Source organism: Ictalurus furcatus, chromosome 18 (genome assembly GCF_023375685.1).
Source record: "Ictalurus furcatus strain D&B chromosome 18, Billie_1.0, whole genome shotgun sequence".
Taxonomy (NCBI): Eukaryota; Metazoa; Chordata; class Actinopteri; order Siluriformes; family Ictaluridae; genus Ictalurus; species Ictalurus furcatus.
Genome location: NC_071272.1, coordinates 15,127,267 through 15,151,329, shown reverse-complemented (window position 1 = coordinate 15,151,329; position 24,063 = coordinate 15,127,267). Strand labels below are relative to the sequence as shown.

At 38.4% G+C, this 24,063-nt stretch overlaps 2 protein-coding genes and 3 non-coding genes across 6 annotated transcripts; 3 read left to right on the top strand and 2 right to left on the bottom strand.

Moving 5' to 3' along the window:
- Positions 1-369: 369 nt before the first annotated feature.
- On the top strand, positions 370-12,375 carry crcp (calcitonin gene-related peptide-receptor component protein). Its single transcript, XM_053648593.1, has 6 exons — positions 370-429; positions 1,107-1,143; positions 1,300-1,398; positions 3,740-3,834; positions 8,683-8,740; positions 11,495-12,375. The coding sequence occupies exons 1-6, from the start codon at positions 422-424 to the stop codon at positions 11,636-11,638; spliced, it is 441 nt and encodes a 146-aa protein (XP_053504568.1). The 5' UTR covers positions 370-421; the 3' UTR covers positions 11,639-12,375.
- Positions 12,376-12,501: 126 nt separating this feature from the next.
- On the top strand, positions 12,502-22,371 carry tpst1l (tyrosylprotein sulfotransferase 1, like). 2 transcript variants are annotated; one of them, XM_053648592.1, is made up of 5 exons: positions 12,502-13,909; positions 17,761-17,818; positions 18,034-18,888; positions 19,850-20,048; positions 21,811-22,371. In XM_053648592.1, exons 3-5 carry the CDS (start codon positions 18,050-18,052, stop codon positions 21,853-21,855), a joined length of 1,083 nt encoding a protein of 360 aa, XP_053504567.1. In that variant the 5' UTR covers positions 12,502-13,909; positions 17,761-17,818; positions 18,034-18,049; the 3' UTR covers positions 21,856-22,371. The 2 variants fall into 2 exon arrangements, with proteins under 2 accessions (XP_053504567.1, XP_053504566.1); XM_053648591.1 differs by having other exon boundaries at positions 17,761-17,842; positions 21,811-22,370.
- Positions 22,372-22,454: 83 nt separating this feature from the next.
- On the bottom strand, positions 22,455-22,526 carry trnaw-cca (transfer RNA tryptophan (anticodon CCA)). The gene has a single exon. It is a non-coding gene; the product is annotated as a tRNA-Trp (tRNA).
- Positions 22,527-22,617: 91 nt separating this feature from the next.
- Positions 22,618-22,689, top strand: trnae-cuc (transfer RNA glutamic acid (anticodon CUC)). The gene has a single exon. It is a non-coding gene; the product is annotated as a tRNA-Glu (tRNA).
- Positions 22,690-23,494: 805 nt separating this feature from the next.
- Positions 23,495-23,566, bottom strand: trnaw-cca (transfer RNA tryptophan (anticodon CCA)). The gene has a single exon. It is a non-coding gene; the product is annotated as a tRNA-Trp (tRNA).
- Positions 23,567-24,063: the final 497 nt, after the last annotated feature.

Below are 24,063 nucleotides of genomic sequence, written 5' to 3'. Positions count from 1 at the left end.
TTTTCCTGTACAATTATTTATTTTTGTGGAATCGACTCCAAAACGTGGAATCAGAATTGGAGTCGACTCCAAAATTTCTCTAGCAATGCATTTCCCTTAATAAAATCACTAAAATGTGACACGATTATATATGAAAAATTATTACATATTTCATTCAGTGCAACATTCAGTGTACCAGAGATCTACTGGTTTATTGGGACTTCTTTTTGAATTTTATTAATACATGTTTTTATTATTAACGAAAATAAGTAACATTGTGAATTTTGTCTTGAAATAAAAATATTTTCAAATGAACCATTTAAAAAAAGTAAAGTTCACCAACATTGGTGCTGATTACACTATTTGCTGTAGGAACGTACAGCTTTAAAGTAATGTTTCCGCCAGACTACTTTACAGTAGTGGACCTGTGAAGATTGCAAGGATGGAAGTGTGAGAAACGATTTTTGTATAACTATAAATTAACGATTTAAACTAAGACGTTTGTTATTGCTTTTTTGTTAATGTTATTTAGCTGGTTGAGTACACTGGTGTGTTGGCAATATGTTAAAGTAGTGGAAAAGATCATTTCATAATTTAGCTACACATGCTAGGTAACAATATCTAAGAAAACACCAAATGTTTCCGAATGGCAGCTTTGCCCTGAACCACAGCTTTGTCTAACTAAGTTTTTAGCTGTTTTTGCTCAGTGAATTTTGTAATGTTTGTGTATTTAGCAGCTATCCTGTAAGGTCTTCCTCTGTCTCACATGTTGACACTGGACCTCGATAGTGGGCACCCATTATTTGGCCTATTTAGTTACCTCATGTTGCCTTGAAATCTTACATATCCAAGTGTTTAGCTGTCAGACCTCTTTTAGTTAAAGTTCAGGTTTGTAGCAGATACATGCTTTTAGTCTGCAGTACATTTAATATAGCTCATCTGATACAACATTCAGCTGTTTATAACTGTGGAAATGTTGGTGAAATTTATATTGCCCAACTTTCAGATTAAAAAAACTTTATATTTGGACTAAATTCATGCAGAGGAGTGACTTGAGCTGTTCTTGCTTCATAAGTAGTAATTCCTTTGCAGAATAAATGTAATAATCTGTCATGGCTGCATTGCAGGAGGGATGCTAATGCTGCGATGCTCAGCAATTATGAGGTCAGTAAAGATTCATTGAACCATATTTGCACAACTATATTCTGTCAAATGTGACACTAAATATATGTGATTGTCTTTAAACATACATGAAAGAATGTTATTTGGGCATGTCGGCCAACTGTGTGTTTGTGATTTTGTGTGTTTTGATCATACTAGGTATATCAGCTGCTGACAGAGTTGAAAGAGAAGAGGAAAGAGAGTGTTAAAAACAAGCACAGCACTGGGCAGCAGAACCTTAACACTATAATGTATGAGGTTAGTTATGTAACTACTGGTAAATTCCCTTTTTTCATTATTCCCATTTATACCTCAGCAGTTTAATGAATAGTTCAGTGTTTCCAACTTACCCAGTTAAGGTTGATAAACCTTTGTGTTTTTATTTTTGCTTTTTTGACATCCTTACATTATATAATACCATTGTGAAATACCTGATTACTTAAAAAAAAAAAAGGTGTGGTTTGAATTTAGAAATTATGATCCTGGTTATTGTCCTCATGCAAGTCTATGTGACATCACTTTAAAACTGGATGAGCTTCGAGGCATATACTAACCAGTCACTTTATTTGGAACACCATAGCAATACTCAGCGCAGCCTTATTGCTTCATGGCACAGATTCCACAAGATATTTGAAATATTAATTTGAGGTTGTGCTCCATGTTGACCTGATCGCATCGTGTAATTTCTGAAGATTTGTCAGCTGCACATCCATGTTCTACCACATCCCAAAGGTGTTCTATTGGATTCAGATGCGGTGACTGGGAAGGCTGCTGAAGTACAATGAATTCATTGTAATGTTCATGAAACCAGTTTGAGGCAAATTGTGCTTGTGACATGGTGCAGTATCATTCTGGAAGTATCCATAAGATGAGTTGCACGTGGTCAGCATCAGATAAGCTGTGACATACAAACGCTGACTACGTTTACATGGATGGGAGTAATCTAATTATTGACCTTATTCTGAATAAGACAGTATTCTGATTAAGGTGTTTACATGAGTTGCTTTTAGAATATTCCTTTCGTGCTCCTATTTTACGTGTTATAGAACATAGATCGATTAATGGCACACGTCATTATGTCCCCACGCCACACCGTCCGATGTTCCCTCCAGAATTTCACGTATCAACATACAGTCCGTCTTCGTAATGGTACCGTATACAGTTTTGGGTTTTTCTTTTTTAATTTTACGAAAGCCTCAAGTGTTGTTAATTATTTGTCATGCTATACGTGCAAATAGACGACTGCTTGAAGCCATGGGCTGCATCCGAAACTGCGTACTTACCATGTATACATGTATTTCACCTACTATATAGTAGGTAAGTACATAGTTTCAGACGCAGTCATGCTCTCTTGTTTGCCAACGGTTGAGCACTGCCTTGTGTGCACCTGTCCTGTCACAAAATGTGGCAAAAACTCAGACATGCCATTAATAGTGTGATAAAGGCATATACATATCTGTAATGCACATCGATAATACAACCAAAATGTCTTAATTTGTGTTTCCTTCGAGTATGACTTTAGCTGGATTAAGGTAATCAGAAATGACTGTTTACATGGTAGTTTCTTAATCAGAGTATTGTCTTAATCAGGTTAATATCGGAATATTGCTGTCCATGTAAACATACTGAGTGTTTGATTGGTATTAAGCAGCCCAGTGTGTGCCAAGAAAACATTCCCCACAACATTACACCACCAGCCTGAATTGTTGACACAAGACAGGTTGCATCCATGGAGTCATGTTGTAGGTGCCAGGTTGTGGCCCTACCATCTACATGTTGCAGCAGAAATCAAGATTCAACAGAAAAGACAGCATTATCTAATCCTTAACTGTTGAGTTTGGATGAGCCTGTGCTCACTGTAGCCTCAGATTCCTGTGCTTGACTGACAGAAGTGAAACCCAGTGTGATCTGCTGTTGTAGTCCAGCCGCCTCAAGGTTGGACATTTTGTGTGTTCTGAGATGCTTTTCTGTTCACTCTGGCTGTAAAGAGTGGTGAGTTGAGTTACTATAGTCTTCCAGTCAGCCCAAACCAGGCTGGCCATCCTCTGACCTCTCTCATCAACAAGATGTTTCCACCCACAGAACTGTCACTCACTCAGTTTTTTTTGTTTTTCACACCATTCGCGCCATAGAGACTGTTGCACGGGAAAATCCAGGTGATCAGCAGTTTCAGAAATACTCAAACCAGCCTGTCTGGCACCAACAACCATTCCACGGTCAAAGTCACAAACAAACACTCAAGAAATGCTTCTTCACTGAACACTTAAATTGGGGCTAATCCTATTTTTTTAAAATCCCTTGATTTTAGTGTTTTTCTTGCTGTGTACTTGATTTAAGGTTTAATGGTGACTATAAAGCTCATTTGCAAGTCATTCTTCCTAAGAGCAACTCATAAAATGCTGTCAGTGGAAATGGATAGTAATGAGAGGTTTCTGATTTATTGTTTTTCCTCTAATATTATTTATCTTCAGTGTTTTGAACTGAGCAAACCAAAATGACAATGCCTGTAATGGAGTATGTATATACTTAATATAAAAGAAACTTGTTCAGCTTCTTTGTTAATTTTGATTTTGCTTTGCATTTGTCTATTTCAAAACAGACACTTAAGTATCTCTCCAAGACACCATGTGCTCAGCAGAGTCCTGAGATAATGAAAGACTTCCTTAGTGCGATGCTTCCACACAAACTCACCAAGTGAGTACAGCGGCTCATGTTGTTTACACCTCATGTCATATCGCCTCACGATATTTTGCGGGCTGCTTGGTTTTGAATTGGAATTTGTAGTTTCGAAACTGCTCCACAGTGCATCTGGAAAGTATTCACAGCACTTCACTTTTTCCACATTTCCTTATGTTACAGCCTTATTCTAGTATGGATTAAATTAATTATTTTCCTCAAAATTCTACAAACAATACCCCATAATGACATCATGAAAGAAGTTTGTTTGAAATCTTTGCAAATTTATTAAAAATAAAAAGCAAACAAAATCACATGTACATAAGTATTCACAGCCTTTGCTCAATACTTTTTTGAAGCACCTTTGGCACCAATTACAGCCTCAAGTCTTTTTGAGTATGATGCTACAAGCTTGGCACACCTATTTTGGGGCAGTTTCTCCCATTCTTCTTTGCAGGACCTCTCAAGCTCCATCAGGTTGGATGGGGAGCGTCAGTGCACAGCCATTTTCAGATCTCTCCAGAGATGTTCAATTGGGTTCAAGTCTGGGCTCTGATTGGGCCACTCAAGAACATTCACAGAGTTGTCCTGTAGCCACTCCTTCGTTATTTTGGCTTTATGCTTATTGTCGTCGCCCTGTTGGAAGATAAACCTTCACCCCAGTCTGAGATCCAGAGCGCTCTGGAGTAGGTTTTCATAAAGGATGTCTCTGTACATTGCTGCATTCATCTTTCCCTCGATCCTGACTAGTCTCCCAGTTCCTGCTGCTGAAACACATCCCCACAGCATGATGCTTCCACCACCATGCTTCACTGTAGGGATGTATTGGCCAGGTGATGAGTGGTGCCTGGTTTCCTCCAGACATGACGCTTGCCATTCAGGCCAAAGAATTCAATCTTTGTTTCATCATGGTCTGAGAGTCCTTCAGGTGCCTTTTGGCAAACTCCAGGTGGGCGGTCATGTGCCTTTTACTGAGGAGTGGCTGGAGCTCTGTCAGAGTGACCATCGGGTTTTTGGTCACCTCCCTGACTAAGGCCCTTCTCCCCCAATCGCTCAGTTTGGCCTGGCGGCCAGCTCTAGGAAGAGTCCTGGTGGTTCCAAACTTCTTCCATTTACGGATGATGGAGCCCACTGTGCTCATTGGGACCTTCAATGCTGCAGAAATGTTTCTATACCCTTCCCCAGATATGTGCCTTGATACAATCCTGTCTTGGAGGTCTACAGACAATTCCTTGGACTTCATAGCTTGGTTTGTGTTCTGACATGCATTGTTAATTGTGGGACCTTATATAGACAGGTGTGTGCCTTTCCAAATCATGTCCAATCAACTGAATTTACCACAGGTGGACTCCAATCAAGTTGTAGAAACATCTCAAGGCTGATCAGTGAAAACAGGATGCACCTGAGCTCAATTTTGAGTGTCATTTCAAAGACTGTGAATACTTATGTACATGTGCTTTTTTTTTTTTTTTTTTTTTTTTAAATAAATTTGCAAAGATTTTAAACAAACTTCTTTCACATTGTCATTATGGGGTATTGTTTGTAGAATTTTGAGGAAAATAATTAATTTAATCCATACTGGAATAAGGCTGTAACATAACAAAATGTGGAAAAAGTGAAGCGCTGTGAATACTTTCCGGATGCACTGTATCTGCATGTCTTCACTAATTGCTGAGGGGTTTGTTTGCCCTCTGCTGATGACCTGTGTAATTTGCACTTCCTGTTATAGCACAGGTGTCATGTGATCTAGTGGTGCACAATACATGTTCCAGCTCATGCTCTGTGTGTGTCACATGAGTATTAATTAGTATTATTATAGGCTTCAAAGGCAAAAGGGATTTTAAAATACAAAAATGCACAGCTTCATGGTAGTAGACATTGGGATGTTTCTTATATTGCTGTATGTAACTGTATTCTTTTATTTTCTATGAATGCAATTCTTTTATATAAGTAGAAATTTCTCATAGTGTTGTCCTTCAGTATGTGAGGTATACTAAGATATACATGTGAGGAATAAGGTATACACAATCATAAGGTATACTAGTTTTTACAAGAATTATACAAAAAAGGTACAGTGCTGTGAAAAAGTATTTGTATCTTGATTTCTTCTGTTTTCGTGTAAAGGCAACCTGAGTAAACATAAGTTGGTTTTTTTTGTTTGTTTGTTTTTTTTTTACTGAAGCAAAAAAAAGTTATCCAACACCTGTCACCCATGTGAAAAACTAATTGCCCCCTTAAACTTAAAATCTGGTTGTGCAACCTTTTGCAGCAATAACTGCAACTAAATGCTTCTAAAAACTGGAGATCAGTCTTTCACTTACTTCTAGGACTAGGACTTACTCCTATGCTTTGGATTATTGTCTTGGTGCATAATCCAGTGGCGCTTGAGTTTCAACTTACAGACTGAAGACCAGACATTCTCCTTTAGGATTTTCTGTTAGAGAGTAGAATTCATGTTTCCCTCAATTATTGCAAGTTGTTCAGGCCCTGAAGCAGCAAAGCATCCCCATACCATCACACTTCTACCACCATGCTTGACTTGATGTTCTTTTTGTGGAATTCTGTGTTTGGTTTACACCAGCTGTAACAGGACCCCTGTCTTCCAAACAATTCCACTTTTGACTCATCAGTCCACAGAACATTCTCCCATAAGGTTTGAGGATCATCAAGGTGAGTTTAGGCAAAATTCAGACAAGCCTTAATGTTCCTCTGGGTGGTTTTCGCCTCGCCACTCTTCCATGGATGCCATTTTTGCCCAGTGTTTTTCTGATAGTGGAGTCGTGAACAGTGACCTTTATTGATGCAAGAAAGGCCTGTAGGTCCTTTGATGTTGTCCTTGGCTCTTTTGTGACTTCCTGGATGAGTAGTTGTTGTGCTCTTGGAGGAATTTTGGAAGGCCAGCCACTTCTGGGAAGGTTCGCTGCTGTGCTGAGTTTTTCCATTTTGAGATAATGGCTCTCACTGTGGTCCTTTGGAGTCCCAGACCCTTTGAAGTAGCTTTGTAACCCTTCCCAGACTGATGTATTTCAATCCCCTTCTTCATTATCATTTCTGGAATTTCTTTCAGTTTTAGCATAATGTATTATTGCCTAAGACCTTTTTAACCAACTTCATGCTGTTGAAAAAGTTCTATTTAAGTGTTGATTTGATTGAACAGGGCTGGCAGTAATTTGTCCTGGTTGCATCTAGTCCAGCTGAACTCCATTATGAGTGCAGTTTCATTGATTTGGGGAATTAGTTACTATGGGGGCAAATACATGTACACACAGGCCCAGTTGGTATTGGATAACTTTTTTGCTTCAATAAAAAAAAATTGTCATTTAAAAACTGTATTTTATGTTTACTCAGGTTGCTTTTGTTTTATCTTAGATTTTGTTTTAATTTCTGAGACAATTTAGTATGAGATGTACACAAAAACAGAAGGAATCAAATACTTTTTCACAGCACTGTATATATTTAATATAACTATTTATACTATGATATTTTGAAATCTCTATATTTGTTTTGCTATATTTAATAACTATATGTTTTAAGTTTCATTGCTTTTACAGATGTGCTAACATTTATGGTTTAGTTTAGGTTTAGTTGTAGCATTTTTGACCCCTTGCTACGGTGATACAGTGGCACTTTTCCACTGCACGGTACAACTGGACTCTGCTCCCTTTTTGGGGGCTTTCCACTGTGGATAGTACCTGATACCTGGTACTTTTTTAGTACCACCTCAGTCGAGGTTCCAAGCGAGCCAAGCCGATACTAAATGTGAGCCACGCACTGAGGGAATAGGAATTCTCCTTAACGAGTGGTTCTGTATTGTGTCTGAATAAATGTGTCATTTAAAACATACTTTGCATATGGTAATATACTATTAATTGAAAATTGTTTCTCATTACAGATAAAATTACAACAAAGGTTTCTGTCTTAGATTTTTACATCTCGCTTGTTACAGATTTCCAAACAGGCGTTTATCGAAGTCACTCCTGTCGCGGCTGAATCTAACTTAGTCACATCGAGCATTACATAGATTCTAGAACGCCATTAATTTACATCCTTAATAGTGTTTATATTCAGTGAACAGGAAAGGTGTTTGGAATACCGCCTGACAGTGTATTTGTACCGGGCTTCCATAATACAACATTATTCCTGCATGAAGGCGAGTGGAAGATGGCGCCTACGTTGAGGCGGCACTAAACCGCAGTGGAAAAGCAAGCTCAGAAAGTAAAACGAGCTGAGTTGAGTCGAGCCATACCATGCAGTGGAAAATTGTCTCAGGACACCTGAAGACTCCACTTTTCCGCTTGCTTTTTCTGCAGTCAAATGGTATGAGTAAAATTTGCTCGAAAGAGATGTGGGATGTAAAATGTGTACATTTGTGTAGCAGTTACTTTTACTTCATTCTGACCTTAACTGATTTTATATGACTTTATCTGGCAAATCTTGAATTGAGAAATGACTAACCTCGGGCTTGAGGGCCCATAGAAAAGACACATCTCATCCACATACACACACAAGCAAGGTTTTTGTGGAAAAATTCTGTTTGGGTTTTTCCTTCTAGCGTTTTCTGTTTAGTAAATGTTGGCAATACTGCTGTTGTACTGTGTAACACATGAATCCTTTTTTGGTATTTAAAATGTCTTCTACTTAATTTTATCTATTGTCTATTGTTTATTTATCTAAGGTCTATTTAGTCCTTTGTGTGCATCTGCTCGTGTATTTATGTGGCATGGCGTTAAAAATGAAACAACTAACTAACTGTACGACACATGACCGTGCAGCTTCTTTTTGTTTTTGACCTGAGATTCAGATATTTTTTTTGCCCCAAACACAAGCTGCACTGCCTTGTCCCACATTTTCTCTCTTTCTTTGCAGAGCAGAGAAACTGCAGCTGCTGAACCACAGACCACAGACTGCTGTTGAGATCCAACTGGTCAGGCTTTGATTTATTCTCTGCCTTGTAATTTGTGCCTTTTCTGACTCAGCCTGTCTCTCATAAAGACAGGAAGTCATGTTTCATGTGTTGTATTTTCTAGACTATAAAACAGGTTATTTTAATTTTTTTGCCTTCTAGCACATGCTGCAACGTGTACAACGAAGTGATGATTTTTGCAACAGACTAACAAAATTGTCTGGTTATTTTTTATAACGTGACTAGAAACATGAAAACCAACTGCTACATGAACATGTCATCTTAGGAGTTACTCTGTAGATTAGGTTGTTCAGCTTGAAAGGGAATCACGTGGCAGAATGGTTGGTCCGTTGATTTTTACCACAGCTCTGTCAAATGCTTGATTTTGATTGGTCAGAAGGTGCTGATTAATTTTGTACAACAGCAACTTTGACAATAGTTTGAGCTGGAAGGCAAATAACAGGTTTTTATTAATTAATTAGACATTTTCTTGTTTCTATAGTTATAGTAGGAACTTCAACTTTTATAGGGACTTCTATGTTTGAACAGTTTAAAAAACATGTATTTGGACAGAGTCTCTGGTGTCAGCAGCACTTGGTCAGTGGTAAAGCTGCAAGATTTAACTGAGTTTTCTGACACTGGAGAGTCTTCAGTGTCCAATCTTATCCTCAAAAGGGCTGTGTAGGTGCAGGTTTTCATTCCAATCAAGCAGGAGCCACACCTAATTCCACCTGTTTAATCAGTTGATCTTGGCTTTCAATAGACTCAGGTGTGGCTTCTGCTTGGTTGGAATGAAAACCTGCACCTACACAGCCCTTTCTGTATAAGATTGGACACCCCTGGTTTATAACATACAGTGCCCTCCACTAATATTGGCACTTTTGGTAAATATGAGCAAAGAAGGCTGTGAAAAATTGTCTTTATTGTTTAGCCTTTTGATCTTTTAAAAAATTCACAAAAATACTATGCTCTCATGGATATCAAACAATTGCTAACACAGGTTTATATATTTAAAAAAAACTTTGTTAAATATATGTGTGCAACAATTTGTCACCCTTTTAGTCAATACTTTGTGCTACCTCCCTTTGCCATGATAACAGCTCGGAGTCATCTCCTATAATGCTTGATGAGGTTGGAGTATACATGGCAAGGGATCTGAGACCACTCCTCCATACAGAATCTCTCTAGATCCTTCAAATTTCGAGGTCCACGCTGGTGGACTCTCCTCTTCAGTTCACCTCACAGGTTTTCTATGGCTTTCAAGGCAGGGGACTGGTATGTCCATGGCAGGATTTTGATTTTGTTGTCAGTAAACCATTTTTATGTTGATTTTGATGTATGTTTTGGATCATTGTCCTACTGGAAGATCCAACCACAGCCCATTTTAAGCTTTCTGGCAGAGGCAGTCAGGTTTTCATTGAATATCTGTTGATATTTGATAGTCCATGATGCCATGTATCCTAACAAAATGTCCAGGTCCTCTGGTAGAAAAAGAGCCACCACCATATTTAACCATGGGCACTTTTCCATATGGCTACATCTCTGTGTGCGCCAAAACCACCTCTGATGTTTATTGCCAAAAAGCTCTATTTTGGTTTCATCTGACCATAGAACCCGATCCAATTTGAAGTTCCAGTAGTGTCTGGCAAACTGAAGACGCTTGAGTTTGTTTTTGAAAGAGAATAGAGGCTTTTTTCTTGAAACCCTTCCAAACAACTTTGGAAACTTTCAACTGATTTAGGTGACTTTGGATTGTAGTCTTGGAGACTTTCTGACCCCAAGACGCAACTAACTTCTGCAGTTCTCCAACTGTGATCCTTGGAGATTTTTTGGCCACTCGAACTATCCTCTTCACAGTGCATTGTGACGATATAGACACACCACCTCTTCCAGGTTGATTCATAACATTTCCAGTTGACTGGAACTTTTAATTATTGCCCAGATTGTGGAAATGGGATTTTCAATGCTTGTGCTATTTTCTTATAGCCACTTCCCATTTTGTCAAGCTCAACAACCTATTGCCGCTCATCACAGCTATATTACTTTGTCTTTCCCATTGTTATGAATGACTAAGGGAATTTGGCTTATGTGTTACTTCATATTTATACCCCTGTGAAACAGGAAGTCATGGTTGAACAATTTCCTGTTCCTATTCACCCAGGTGTACTAAAAAAAATTAAATATCAATGGGAATATACTTCAAATATATTTTTCTCACATGAATTCATAGGGGTGCCAATAATTGTTGCACACCTATATTGAACAAAGATTTGTTTTTGGATAAACCTAAGCTTTGTTTGCAATTGTTTGACATCCATGAGAAACTAGTATTTTGTGAATTTTTTAAAGATCAAAAGATTAAACAATGGACAATTTTTCACAGCCTTCTTTGCTCATATTTACTAAGGGTGGCAATAATAGTGTAGGGTACTATAAGTGATAACTGGAACTAACATGTTTCACAGACAGCAGTAAACGTAACTTCAAGACTTGCTGTTATTGGAAAGTAATTAACTTTGGGGTTGTATAAGTAACTCTGCTTTTGCAACGGGCCGCATCACACCACCCCCTCGTTTATTATTTTCCTATAACAGACGTGTTTTATGCCTTACATGACTTACATAAAATCGACAGGTAAATACTTTTTATTCAGGCAGTATCTAGTGTGTCTTTACCTGTAATGCAACTTGTTTTCTGGGGGAACATTTGGCAGATACTTTGGAATTAGTTTTCTGGGATATTCTGTTTTGAGGTAAATGTGTTTTTTCTGCTCAGATAGTAGAAGAGAGTGAAGAACGGCTGACAGAAGAACAAATAGATGAGCTTATTCAGACTGTCACAGACATCCTTCCTGCAGATCCTCAGCAAGAAGGCGGTGCTGCAGAAGGTGCTGAAATGGACGCAAGCACAGATCAATGATTAAAAATAAATCCAGGAATCATCATCATCTGGATGCTTAAAACAACTGTTTAGCCAAAATGACATGCACACAATATTAGTTATCAGGTGTCTGAAGTTTTGCTTCTGTAGTTTTGCACTGGAGTAAACAAATAAGGAGAAGTTCTGAAAACTGCCAAAGTCATCGTTTGACTTAATAATAACATTTGTACATGAACCTATTGTAAATGAAACAACACAGATCTTCCATGTGAACTTGTTAATGCATATTGCCTTCAAGCCTGCAACATTTTACATTCAGTCTTTGCGTAACATTTTGCAACTGAAGCTTGCAACATGTTTGCATGTTTACTAGGAACACGTTGGCATCAGATCAGCATTGACCAAGATACAGAACTTTGATATTATTATCATGATGAACTGAAAAGGGGAAAATTCCATTTTTGTACTTCTTAGTTAAACAATGTACTTCATTGTTAAACCACATAAGTCAGTGTATATGAGATTATCCAACAAATGGGCATGGTTTGAGACAAGTATGCAGTTTGCACAAGCTATGCAAAGTGTTGGATGTTCGCTTCCCTTTCTTAGATCCAGTGCAAAATGAAAGAAGGAACTTTGCACACCAAACATGATTCAATGAGGAAAATTGTGTAAAGTGTGTATTACTGAAGCATTTTGAGTTTCATTACATTAATGAAAGCTAGTAGTTTTATGCATTGTGATTAATTAAAGTTGGATCGTTACATGCTGAGAAATGTTTCTATGCTTCCTTTCATTAGAAGTGTTTCTGAGGCATATATTTGTTGGTTATGAGTGTTTTTTTCTACTGTGGTTTTGTCAAAACATTTTCAGCAGCACTCTGGTTAAAACAGGCCGGGGCAAAAAAAAAAAAAAGAGGATGTTCTCAGTTAGAGCTACAAAGGTGTACTTCCTCTCCTTGCATCATGTTGCATTTCTTGCATTATGTTGATGTGTGTGTATATGCAAAGTATCTAAACCTTTGTAGTTTTATTCATTATGTTTAGTAGCTGTTGTAAGCAGAAAGACTTTACTGCTTGGCTTGAGTTCATGATATTTTTTTTGTTTTTTTTTGTAGTGCTTGACTCATCTTTCTATAAACAGCCTTTCACACAGGAAGCTATTTTTGTGCAAGCCTGTAGAACTAATCTTGCTTTAACTGCTAAACTTGATGTTTCACTACCTGCTTGTATATTCTTTTAAACACCCTTTCAACAGTTTCTTCCTAGTTTTACAAGATTGACCTTTAGATTTACGTTTGAACACATGAGAATTGAGAGTTTTTTTCCTAGCGCGGCTGTGATTCGGAGAGTCCTAATCCCTAGCTCAAGCATTAAATATTAAGCTATCACAAACAAGACATGTGCCTTGCAAATGACGTAATCCAATAGTGGATCCATAATTGTAATATTTTAATGGTGTAATGAAGGTCATTATTAACTATCATCTACTATTATAGTGATTATAGCTTATTTGATTTGAAAGCAGTTAAATTAGGCCTGTCTGGTAATATGTTCCTTATTGCTCTTTTTTCCCTCCTTCTCACTTTTTTTTAAAGGCATCATAAAGTAAAAATAAGCTTAAACAAAAACCACAGGTTTAGTAAAATTGGGGAGTATTCCAATACAGATTGTTGGAGTTTTACTGCACTGTGTGAAAGTTTAGGAATAATGAAATATAATAAATGCAAATGCAGTAAGTAAATATGGTATACTTGCATCTTGTGTAAGGGATAATTTATGTAAATTTATCAATGTATGCACCGGTACATGACTGCAACTCTGTTGTACTGTATATTTGACCGTCTTTGTTTTTCTGATACCAAGGAGTGTGCGTTTATATCTTATTTTATATCAAATGAGAGAGAGCGTGAGCGGGTGTGAGGGAGAGAAAGAGTGAGTGTGAGAGTGAGACGGAATGAGAAAGAGAGTGAGTGTGGGAGAAAAAGAGTGTGAGAAAGAGTGGGTGTGTATGAGAGAGTAAGAGTAGGAAGGAAAGGCAAATCTGCTCATACTGTGTTGGACTCCTCAGAGCTCCGGTATCAACTCTTCAAGTGTGTTTTAATGCGTTAGTGGGTTGGGTTTTTTGTTGTTGTTAATATTAATGTTAGTGTTCTTTTTAATAAAGCATGATTGGTTATTTTTTTCATTTTGCTGTGAGGTACTGTCCTCATGTCCACACGAGCACTTTGGATTACAGTCGTCTCTCTCAAAAAAACAAAAATATACAGCATGGATATGAAAGAGGAGAGAATGGAGCCGTTTTTCTGTGGTAAGACGAAATGAATTACTGATGTTTTTATTAAACAACCAGCGCTGGCTGTTTTCTCTACGAGTCCTGACGTTGTAGGTTAGCAGGGGTTTTTTTTCTGTTTTTCTCCTGCACATATCGCTGTGGTTAAACCTCACCATATCATTGTCATGAAGGTTAGTTGCCATGGAAGCTTTAGCTTAGGCTAGGCTTCCTCGGACACTGTTTGAAGCTCACACAGCTAAGCTAATATTTTAGCTTTGCACCAGTAGCTTGTGTGCAGTATGTAGGTATGTTGAGGTTTCTTTTCTTTTTTTTCTTTCTTTTTTTAAATGACATTGGCACTAACACGTATAGTTAAAGGATAATTTGTATGCAGAATGGTTTAGCACCCAGGCCTCTTTTCTTGGTTATTTTAATACGAACTGTGTGAATGTAGTGAACTTTATGGCGGTTTCAATGCTCTGTACTCCAGTTTGCGGTTTTCTTGCAGCGCGTGACCAAGGTTAAGTGGAATAAGTTGTCAGATTACACAATGTGTTCTGCGTTAAAGGGATGCGCTGTTCGCCATGAACTCTGCCGACCATAAATTAATGTATGTGCAATAATGTATAGATGGTTCGCACTGTTAGTTTATGAAATAAGTGGCTTACACACATGGTATTTTTCCTCAGAATGTCTCACATCTGCCAATAATTAACCCCCTAACGCCCCCTTAATCTCTCTCTCTGTCTCACTCTCTCTCTCACACACACACACTTACTTTTTTCATTTAAATAATCGAACAATGAATAAAAAAAAAACAGCCAAAAATTCCCACACGGTCAATGCTACTCAATATTCCTATCCTTGTTGGGACATTTGGTCCCCATTAAGATCTTAAAAACATTTGTCAGTCAAGTTAAATAAATAAATTCTGACTAAATAAACATGTTCATTAACCTGTCCTGGTCTGGGTTGCGGTGGAATCATAACCTATCCTGGGAACACATCTTTGGTTGGGGTACCAGTCCATCATTGGGCACCATGCAAACACACATTCACACACTTGTTCACACCTAGGGGCAATTTAGCATAACAACCCCACCTAGCGGCAGAGTTGGGTATGACGCATTACATTTCAAATTTATGTAATTTGATTACAGTTACTGATGTCAGTAAAATTACGTTACTTGCATTACAAATTTATTGTTAAGAAAAACAATATTAAGTAGAATGCATTTTAAAATAAATCACGTTTTGTGCTGTTTCCAGGGGCGTTACCTGGCCTGGGCAGAGTTTTCCTTTAGCCCCAAATAATTCTCTACTTGGAGTGGTTTGTCACTACGTAACTGAACATCAGTAAAAGAAGACGGCGGTGTTGTGATTTTATACCTTCAGTGAATGGAGGCGGGACCAATCAGACAGTGTTTACAGGAAAATATGTGGAAATACTCGTGTCTCATTGGCTGATGGGTTTCAATTCTGCCAAACGCTAGATCACACAGTCAGTGTGAGGAAAAATGGATATACGCTGATTTTTATTTAACCAGTAAATGGGTTGATATGGAAACGCTAACATTGTCTGATGCTGAGCAGGAAAACAAGGTGTGTAAATGTCTATGTGAGTTCCAGTTTATGTGAACATGATATGAGCAGAGAATAAGGAAAGATAATGTACTTTGCAGGGCACTGTAGCAGCTAAACACATACAATGATAGCTTAGCAGTGCCTCATCTTGACTAGTGACAACCAAACTAGCCTAGTTAGAAAAGTTTTATATTTTATTGGTCTGGTAGTCCTGCAAACTGTGACAACACCCGAGGCAAATTTTATGATAAATCCAACCTTTTCGGATCATGTCATACAGTGACGCATGCCTAAATGACTGAAATAACCACGAGTTTCACTTTGTAGTGTATTTTTGTAGGTTTGATAGGTTTTGAAAGTAACGTGAAAGTAAAGTAATTAGTAATCTGATTACTTTTTACATGCAGTAATCAGATTACAATTTTAAAGTAGAAATTAGTAATCTGTAGTGAATTTATTTTGTTGAGTAATATACCCAACACGCCCTACCGGCATGTTTTATTGAGGTGGAAGGAAACATTCGATAATTAAATTGAAATGAATCAAACCTACCAGCAAATACTAGGTAGAATAGGACCATTGAACCTGTTGTGGCAAATTCTCTCCAACCAGCGTCAAAAAACTTCCAGACACCAGGATTTATGGATTTCAAAAGAAATGAAACTTTATTCAAGACAAATAAAGTGAGACCTCTGCAGGCAGTCTGGATTATGCAAACACACACAGGCCTTTTTATAACTTTCTGAGCTAATGAGCTCATCTTAGGCATGGTTTTACCGTTTTTCTTGTTTTGTTTTTTTTTAAAAAAAAAAACAATTCAGCCCCTTTGCAACTATTAATTACTTCTGCTCATAGCTGTTTTATAATTGTGGTGTAGGTCCAGTTTGTTGTTTAAAAAAAAAAAAAAAAGATACACTCAGAGTTTTCCTTTTTTCCCCCTCTGACCAAAACTCCTTTCCTTGATATCTGTCCTCCTTTCCTGCGGCCTTGTCCTAACTCGACACTTGGTATCGGGCCTCAAGGTTGTTCACTTAGAAAAACAGTCATTGTGCAGATAAACACAGGATTCTCCACGATGTCTAAATGCTGATTTACAGAAAAACACAGGATCCTTTTAACTCAGTGCACAATTAGAATATAGTTTGATTAGTATGTATTTTACATTTTTAGATTCTGCTTATAAATACTGATTATACATATTGATTATGCTTGTTAACTCACATTGATCATTAGATTATTCTTTTAGATTATGCCTCTAAGTATTGATTCTAAATGTTAGTTATACATATTGATTATGCTTCATCAATATATTCTATATACCCCAAAGCTGAAAATCATCTAAAATATTCAGTTATGCTAGTCACTTCACCAGGTCTCGTTTACAAACAAGATTCAGCGCATTCTATATATATCTTTATTTATAAAGGAAAATCTAGTCTATAAATTTCCATGCTTTCCAGGAAGTGTGTGTAAGTTACATCCATTTAAGAAACCAAAAGTGTAACTTTAAAAAGTTGACCACACACAAATAATGCGTAAATCATATGCATGAAACCAGGCTTGAATTGACCCAGCTAATTTGTGAAATATTTGTTTTCGTCTGTCACTTGGCAAGTCCAGAAAGTAAAATATATATTCATTTTTGACACCTATAGGCAAATTTATATGCAAATACTATAGATATATCAATATTCAATGCAAATTCACCCTTTCCAGGTATATTTGTATACAGTATGTGCTCGCAAACAAATTTCAGCATATTCAATGGCTGCATACAGCTCAGCTGATAAATAAACTGATATAAATAAGGTTTACAAAAGCGTACAAAGTCTGGAAACGAAACCTTTCTTTAATGCATGGTCGCTTTATTGAACATAGAGACAACGAGATGAGTGACATGAGTGTTTTTGTTTAAATTTGCAAATGGTAAAAAGGAATTTGGCATCTTTCATCTAAGAATTTTTTTTCTCAGGGTATAGTAATATACACAGAATAGATCTAAAGAAGATACAGTAGGTGTGTTATTGTGAATGGTAAATATGATAGTTATAAAAAAAATAAGTGTGCTTCAAAATGATCGTCGCTTCAGTAGTTTTGTTAAACAACCCAAAATCTGTATCTCACCTGGTTTAATCGGTCCTGGTTTTGTGTTAATTTGCCCTGGACATCAGTGTTAATCAGAGGATGGAATGTTGTTCATTTGTAGTTGCAGTCAAGTCACGTTAACGGATCATAAATAATTCCAAAACTTTACATTTTGCCTATTTTTCTAACTGTTTTCCTTCTTTGTTCCCATTTTCCAGAGACAGTGGAGCAAATCAACAACCAGAGGCTTGATTCAGCAGTCAACCCTTAAGCAAGGTTATAAGAGGCTTTCATCTCCAGGTTGCGTTTCCCTCCCCCTCTGCTTTACCGCTACCCTACGTTCTTCTCTTTATCCCATTTGTATCCTTGAATTTTTTGTCTCTTATTCATCTTCATTTCATTGATGCTTATTATACTTTGCCACATGCTACTTTACTCTATATGACGTTTTTTTTTCTTCTTTCTCCACACCTCACACAAACCTATTTCAGTTTCTAGATTTACACCATGAGGAAACAGACTCGCCACGTCTTGCTGGCCTGCGTGGTCTTCAGCACTATCACAGTGTTCTATCTCAGCCTTAGTGCCATGGAATGCCCAAACTCCCAATCTAGGACCAGTGCTTGGGCTGCATGGGCAGCTAGCCAGCGTCTGGGCAAGAATCTCAGTTACGCTCTGCCTATGCCTATAGAATACAGTGAAGACACTCCTTTGATTTTTATTGGTGGTGTCCCTCGTAGTGGTACTACTCTAATGCGGGCCATGCTGGATGCGCACCCTGAGGTGCGCTGTGGAGAAGAGACACGCGTCATCCCCCGTTTGTTAGCCATGCAGGCTAGCTGGAGCCGCTCATCTCGTGAAAGGAGTCGCTTGATCGAGGCTGGTGTCACAGACGAGGTCCTGGACTCCGCTGTCCGGTCCTTCCTCCTGGAGATCATTGTGGGTCATGGTGAACCGGCCCCACGCCTCTGTAACAAGGACCCTTTTGCTCTGAAGTCTCTCGGGTACCTCTCCAAACTCTTTCCACGTGCCAAATTTGTGCTGATGCTGCGTGATGGCCGGGCCACGGTTCATTCCATGATATCGCGTAAGGTGACCATCACAGGATTTGACCTGACGAGTTACCGGGACTGTCTGGTGAAATGGAACCGAGCAGTGGAGGTCATGTATGAACAATGCCAGGCTGCGGCAGAGGGGACCTGTCTGGCTGTGCACTACGAACAGCTGGTGTTAAATCCAGAGGAAGTGATGCGAAAACTGCTTCAGTTCCTGGAGCTGCCCTGGGACCAGGCCGTACTGCACCACGAGCAGCTGATTGGGAAAGCTGGAGGAGTGTCTCTGTCTAAGTGAGTGATGTCCTCTGATTTTAACGCAAAAGTTACAATTCTATAGAGTATTTTATTTATATTCCCTGCTCTGTGGTAACACCAATAACACAGAATCAGTTTTGCTGGCTCTAACACGCACGTGCCAGGTCAGTAAAACGGCAAGCTATGATCCGTGTGAACCATTCTGTTAGAGGAGGCATGTTAAAGACTCACTAGAGCAGTGGTTCTCACAGGTACCCCTTTAACCGTAAATATATTCCACAGACCCCCTCAGCATGGATTTATTTCATGAACATTATTTAGATTTTTCAGCAAATATTTTTTGGAGCCATTTCTGTTCTTGAACTTTCCTCTGAAAGAAGACACTAGAGTTTGGTGCTTGGACCCCTAAATATAATAACTTTGATTATGCGGGTTATGATTTCCACCACAGGGGGACTTATGATTATTCCTCAGAAATTAATACTTTTGATTATGCTTAATAGGACACAGCCTTTAATCATGGGTTTGCAATCTGGTGTGTATGATTTTAGTCCAGAATGTACCTGGCTTCTGGTATACCTTAAACACATAAAGTATTAGTTTACATGTGCACATGGAAATAGAACAAACATGCAAAATTATTCAACCGCTCAGTAAGCTACCTTTTTTTAAGACAATCATTTACAGAAACACTATTATATTGAACAGAATTTTAATGAACTTGCAAAACAATGCAAACTTTTTCAGTTTTGTTGTTTTAAAGAAAAAAAACTTGTGTTTTTAAACTATTTTTTAATCCATGATATCTGTAGCATAGATCTGATTTTCACCAATAATAATTTCAATACATTTCCTTGTATTCAGGAAAAAAATTAAAAAACACGTTCACAGTTTTGCTGAAAATACATCTCTAGACAGCTCTCAGCTGTAAATCATGATCACTATGATCTGGGTCTGGAATTTGTGATGTGTAAATATCTCCACTTTTCTGCTACAGATTGGAACGGTCAACTGACCAAGTATTTAACCCGGTGAACACAAAAGCCCTGTCTAAGTGGGTGGGACACATTCCTGATGATGTAGTGAAGGACATGGATAGCATAGCTCCCATGCTGAAGCGTCTGGGTTACGACCCTCAGGCTAACCCTCCGGACTACGGCAAGCCTAGGCTCTTACCCCCGCACAGCACGCATCAGGTAAGAAGAATTACTATTTAAAACAAGGGACAAAGGGTGCTTTCAATTTTTATTTATTTTTTTTTATTTTTTTTTTATTATTTTTTTTTTAACAGCCAGCACACATTTTGTCTAATTCTATGGCAAGTGGCCACAAAGAGTATCGCAAAGTGGTTGTGAGGTCTCAGTAAAATTTTGCAGCCTAACTATATCTCTCATACTGCATGTAAAGATCTGAAACTAGTCCAGGTTCAGGCATTGGAAATGGGAGACGATTTTTCCCTTTTTTTTCTTAGTCTTTGCTTTGGAAACTTTTCACTATGGTGTGGGCGCATTTCTGATTTGTAATGTACCATTCCTCTGAAAAGGGGGAGAAAAACAAGTGAGATCAATGTCATTAGGATGACGAAGAGGGCCCCCTTCCCAATCCTGCTATATGAAATGCCCCACAATCCAACGCATGCAAAATAAAATGCATACATTACTACATTGCACATCCATTATGAGTGTTTCAGTAGGCTAGGTGATTAACCATTTGGTTGTTGAGTTTGTGAGGAGAAAATCAAGCAAGAAGCCAGTTGCCTTAGGTAAGGTAGTCTTCTGCCAATGTGTAGCTCTTTAACAAGCTCAGAGTCACTGGGGGAAAATGAACGTTCTCATTTGAACGCTTAGTGAGTCCCTGCTAGTGTTCCAATGTTTCAATATAACTAAAATAACAACTTGGTAACAATCACTGCTACTCTTCTCTGAGCTTTCTGCCTCCAAAGCCACAGTAAAGGCAAACAAGTGTGAAAGTAGTATGGGAGTAATTGGAGCAATGCAGCAGAAGGTCCTGAAAGACCTGACTGAAGAGGCAGATAAGAACAACTTTTGGTTCTGGGTGAGGAGCAAGAAGTAGTGTTGGGGTAGTAAAGCCTAACCCGAGGTCTAGTTGAAGGGGATCCCTGTCACTGCCCTACCACCAGGAGACATTCCCGGGTATAAAGGGCTGAAACGTTGTTGAGCGGTGCTACCCGGCTGATAATCCTGCAGCTGACCTATGCCATATGGAACCAGTGGCACTTAGCATGCATTAATGGTGACAATGGGGCTTGTCACAGCTTTAGTCACTGGGAAGGTCTGTATGGTTCTGGTTGTGTTAGGCAAACATGCCTGAGTGGTATTACGGGTAATGGAGAAACCATATGGAACCAGTGGCACTGAGCATGCATTAACGGTGCCAGTGAGGCTCGTTCCAGCCTCAGTCACTGGGGAGGCCTATATGATTTTGGTTGCATTATGCTGGGAAGGCTGAAGGAAGAGCAGTAATCCTATGGGCACCCAAGGAGGTGTGGCAGACAGTAATGCCATAGCAGGACAACATCTACCTGTATAATTGGTGAAAATGGTAAATATAACCTAGATATCCAGAGTGGCTAATTTGTTATCTAGGTATCTAGTGTCTAGGACTGGTAAGAGCGTTGTTATGGGTATATGTCAGTTGAGGACAGAAGGCGCTCTGGTCAGCACTTTTTCTGGGAAAAAAAGCCAAGTGTGAAAGTATTCTGTATACTTCTGAAAGGGGATAATCAGAAGAGTTTTCTAAAACAAAAATGTATATACATGTTGAACATACAAGCCACATATGAAAATAAATGTTTGATTGTGAAACAAACTTGCCTATTTTGATCTCACCAGTTGTATTCAGGTTATGTAGTAGTAACCAAAAGTAATAGTGGTCTCAGTAGTGCTGTGTGATATGATTCTCAGTGCATAATCAAACCCTCTTTTCTCATTTCCACAGCATAGAGGACCTAAAGAAAAGACAGATGTTTATCATCCTAGTTAATCCATGATGGAGCATCTTGATTCATGTTTCACAAACTGATGAATTCCACCTTCAAGGTTTAAATGTTGATGAAATTTGCAGGACACTTGAACATAGCATTAGGTTGGACTTTTTTGACTGCTGAGCATCACTGTTCATTTGTTAAAGTGTCTGTCAAAGAAAATAAATATTTATTTTAAAAATAACCTGTGAGCTGCTTTCACTGACTTTCACCAACATTGTCAGTCTCCCCAGCACCACACACACTTCATGCTAACATACATTTGAGTGCAACAGTTTGTATATCCTTAGGACAAAATAAATAAATTGAAATTATATTTACACCAATTATTTTGTTCATGGTGACACAAATGCAGAACTTCTTTAGTTATATTCATAACATGTCAATGATCAAGAAAATTAAATTAAAAGAACTTAATAGAAGAGTGCTTGCTTTTTCATTTTATTAATTTGATTTAACCGTTTTATTTTTCTACCAATACTTATGCTGTAATCCTCAAGACTTTAATCACTAGCTTTAACCATGTTTATCGTCTGTGACGTCCACAGCAACATTCTGAGCTGAGAGTGAAATCGAAATATTTATTATCAAAAAGAGTTGACCCCGACGTGATTTGAACACGCAACCTTCTGATCTGGAGTCAGACGCGCTACCGTTGCGCCACGAGGTCGTTAGAGCTTGTCTACAGCAGATTCGTATTTAACGGCTCCCTCAGTGATTCAATGCCATATAAGCGCCTAATTACAGTTTTCCTTGCATCTTCCCTGGTGGTCTAGTGGTTAGGATTCGGCGCTCTCACCGCCGCGGCCCGGGTTCGATTCCCGGTCAGGGAAGTAGCAGTTTTTCTTTTCTCTTATTCGATATATTATAACTAATTAAAATCTAATTGTGTGTGTGTGTGTTCAGTCATAAGTGTCACATCACCAAAGCATTACACAGTGCAAGTGCTTTGGTGATGTGACACTTATGACTGAACACACACACACACACTTTCTCTCTCAGTCAGACAAAAAGGTCTGCCATGCCAACTAACCTTTGAAAGTTTCTGCAAGATGATCCCATTTGGCAGGAGATATCTTGCAGTAGCAGATTTGCAGATCGAATGCTGGCTAATTTTTTTTTCTTTTTAAAAAATATTTTTCTTGAAATTACAGTGCCATCTAGTGATTCAATATTTTGAATAAAATAACTCAATCGGTAGAGTTGTCCAAAGCTGGTACAGCTCATGAACGATTCGTTCAAAATGAAAGAATCTTTAATATGGGTCAGGAACAACAAGTTGTTCAGAGAATTATTTGTTCATTTTTGACTGCACATGCGCTGCAACATCCCCATAGGTTCTGTACAAGAAGCAGAAATGATTAGTTCACCTCGTAAGTCTTTGGGTTCGAGTCGATCACTCATCATATCACAGCCCCACTACATTCAGCCTATGGGGCTGTGACGTGTGGAACGAACGACTCGAATTCGAAGAGTCGAGAAGTGAAGTAATAATTTCTGTTTCTGGGGAACAGACATGATAAATGTGACAAGAGAAGTGAGGTGAACTAACAGATTACATAGCCTGAAGACCCAGCTAAGCAATTATATACAGTCACTGCTTTTGTGGACAGAATAAACAGTAAAATATAAATAATTTGACCACGACGTGATTTGAACACGCAACCTTCTGATCTGGAGTCAGACGCGCTACCGTTGCGCCACGAGGTCTTCCCCAGTTTCGCTTTCACGTCCCTATATCAATGTGATAATAAAAACAATTGCTTTTTGTTTAATTTGCGTCATGTATTGTTAGCAGTATCACGATCCGTTATAACTATCAGAAACAGAAATCGCGTAATTCAGGCGTAATACACACACACACACAAAGACTTCGGCAGTGCTTTATTATATATGTTATATATCACATTATTGCCAAAGCAGATAGGGCAGGTAGATTGAACTAAACGTTATACAAAGAATACACATATATCTGCATTTGTGCATAAACAAAACAAACACAACACGCTGGTAAGAATTTGAGTCTATAGACCCTTTTCACATGACCTCACGCAACTTCCGTTCTGACTCAAAGCAGTGTATGGTTACTTCCGCCAGCATAGTGGAACTATGGCGTTTACTGCCAGAAATTAGTCTAGATGATGTTCAGCAACTTGTAATTTTCACTTAGGACACATTCCAAACTTGATAAAGGATACAGGTTCTTC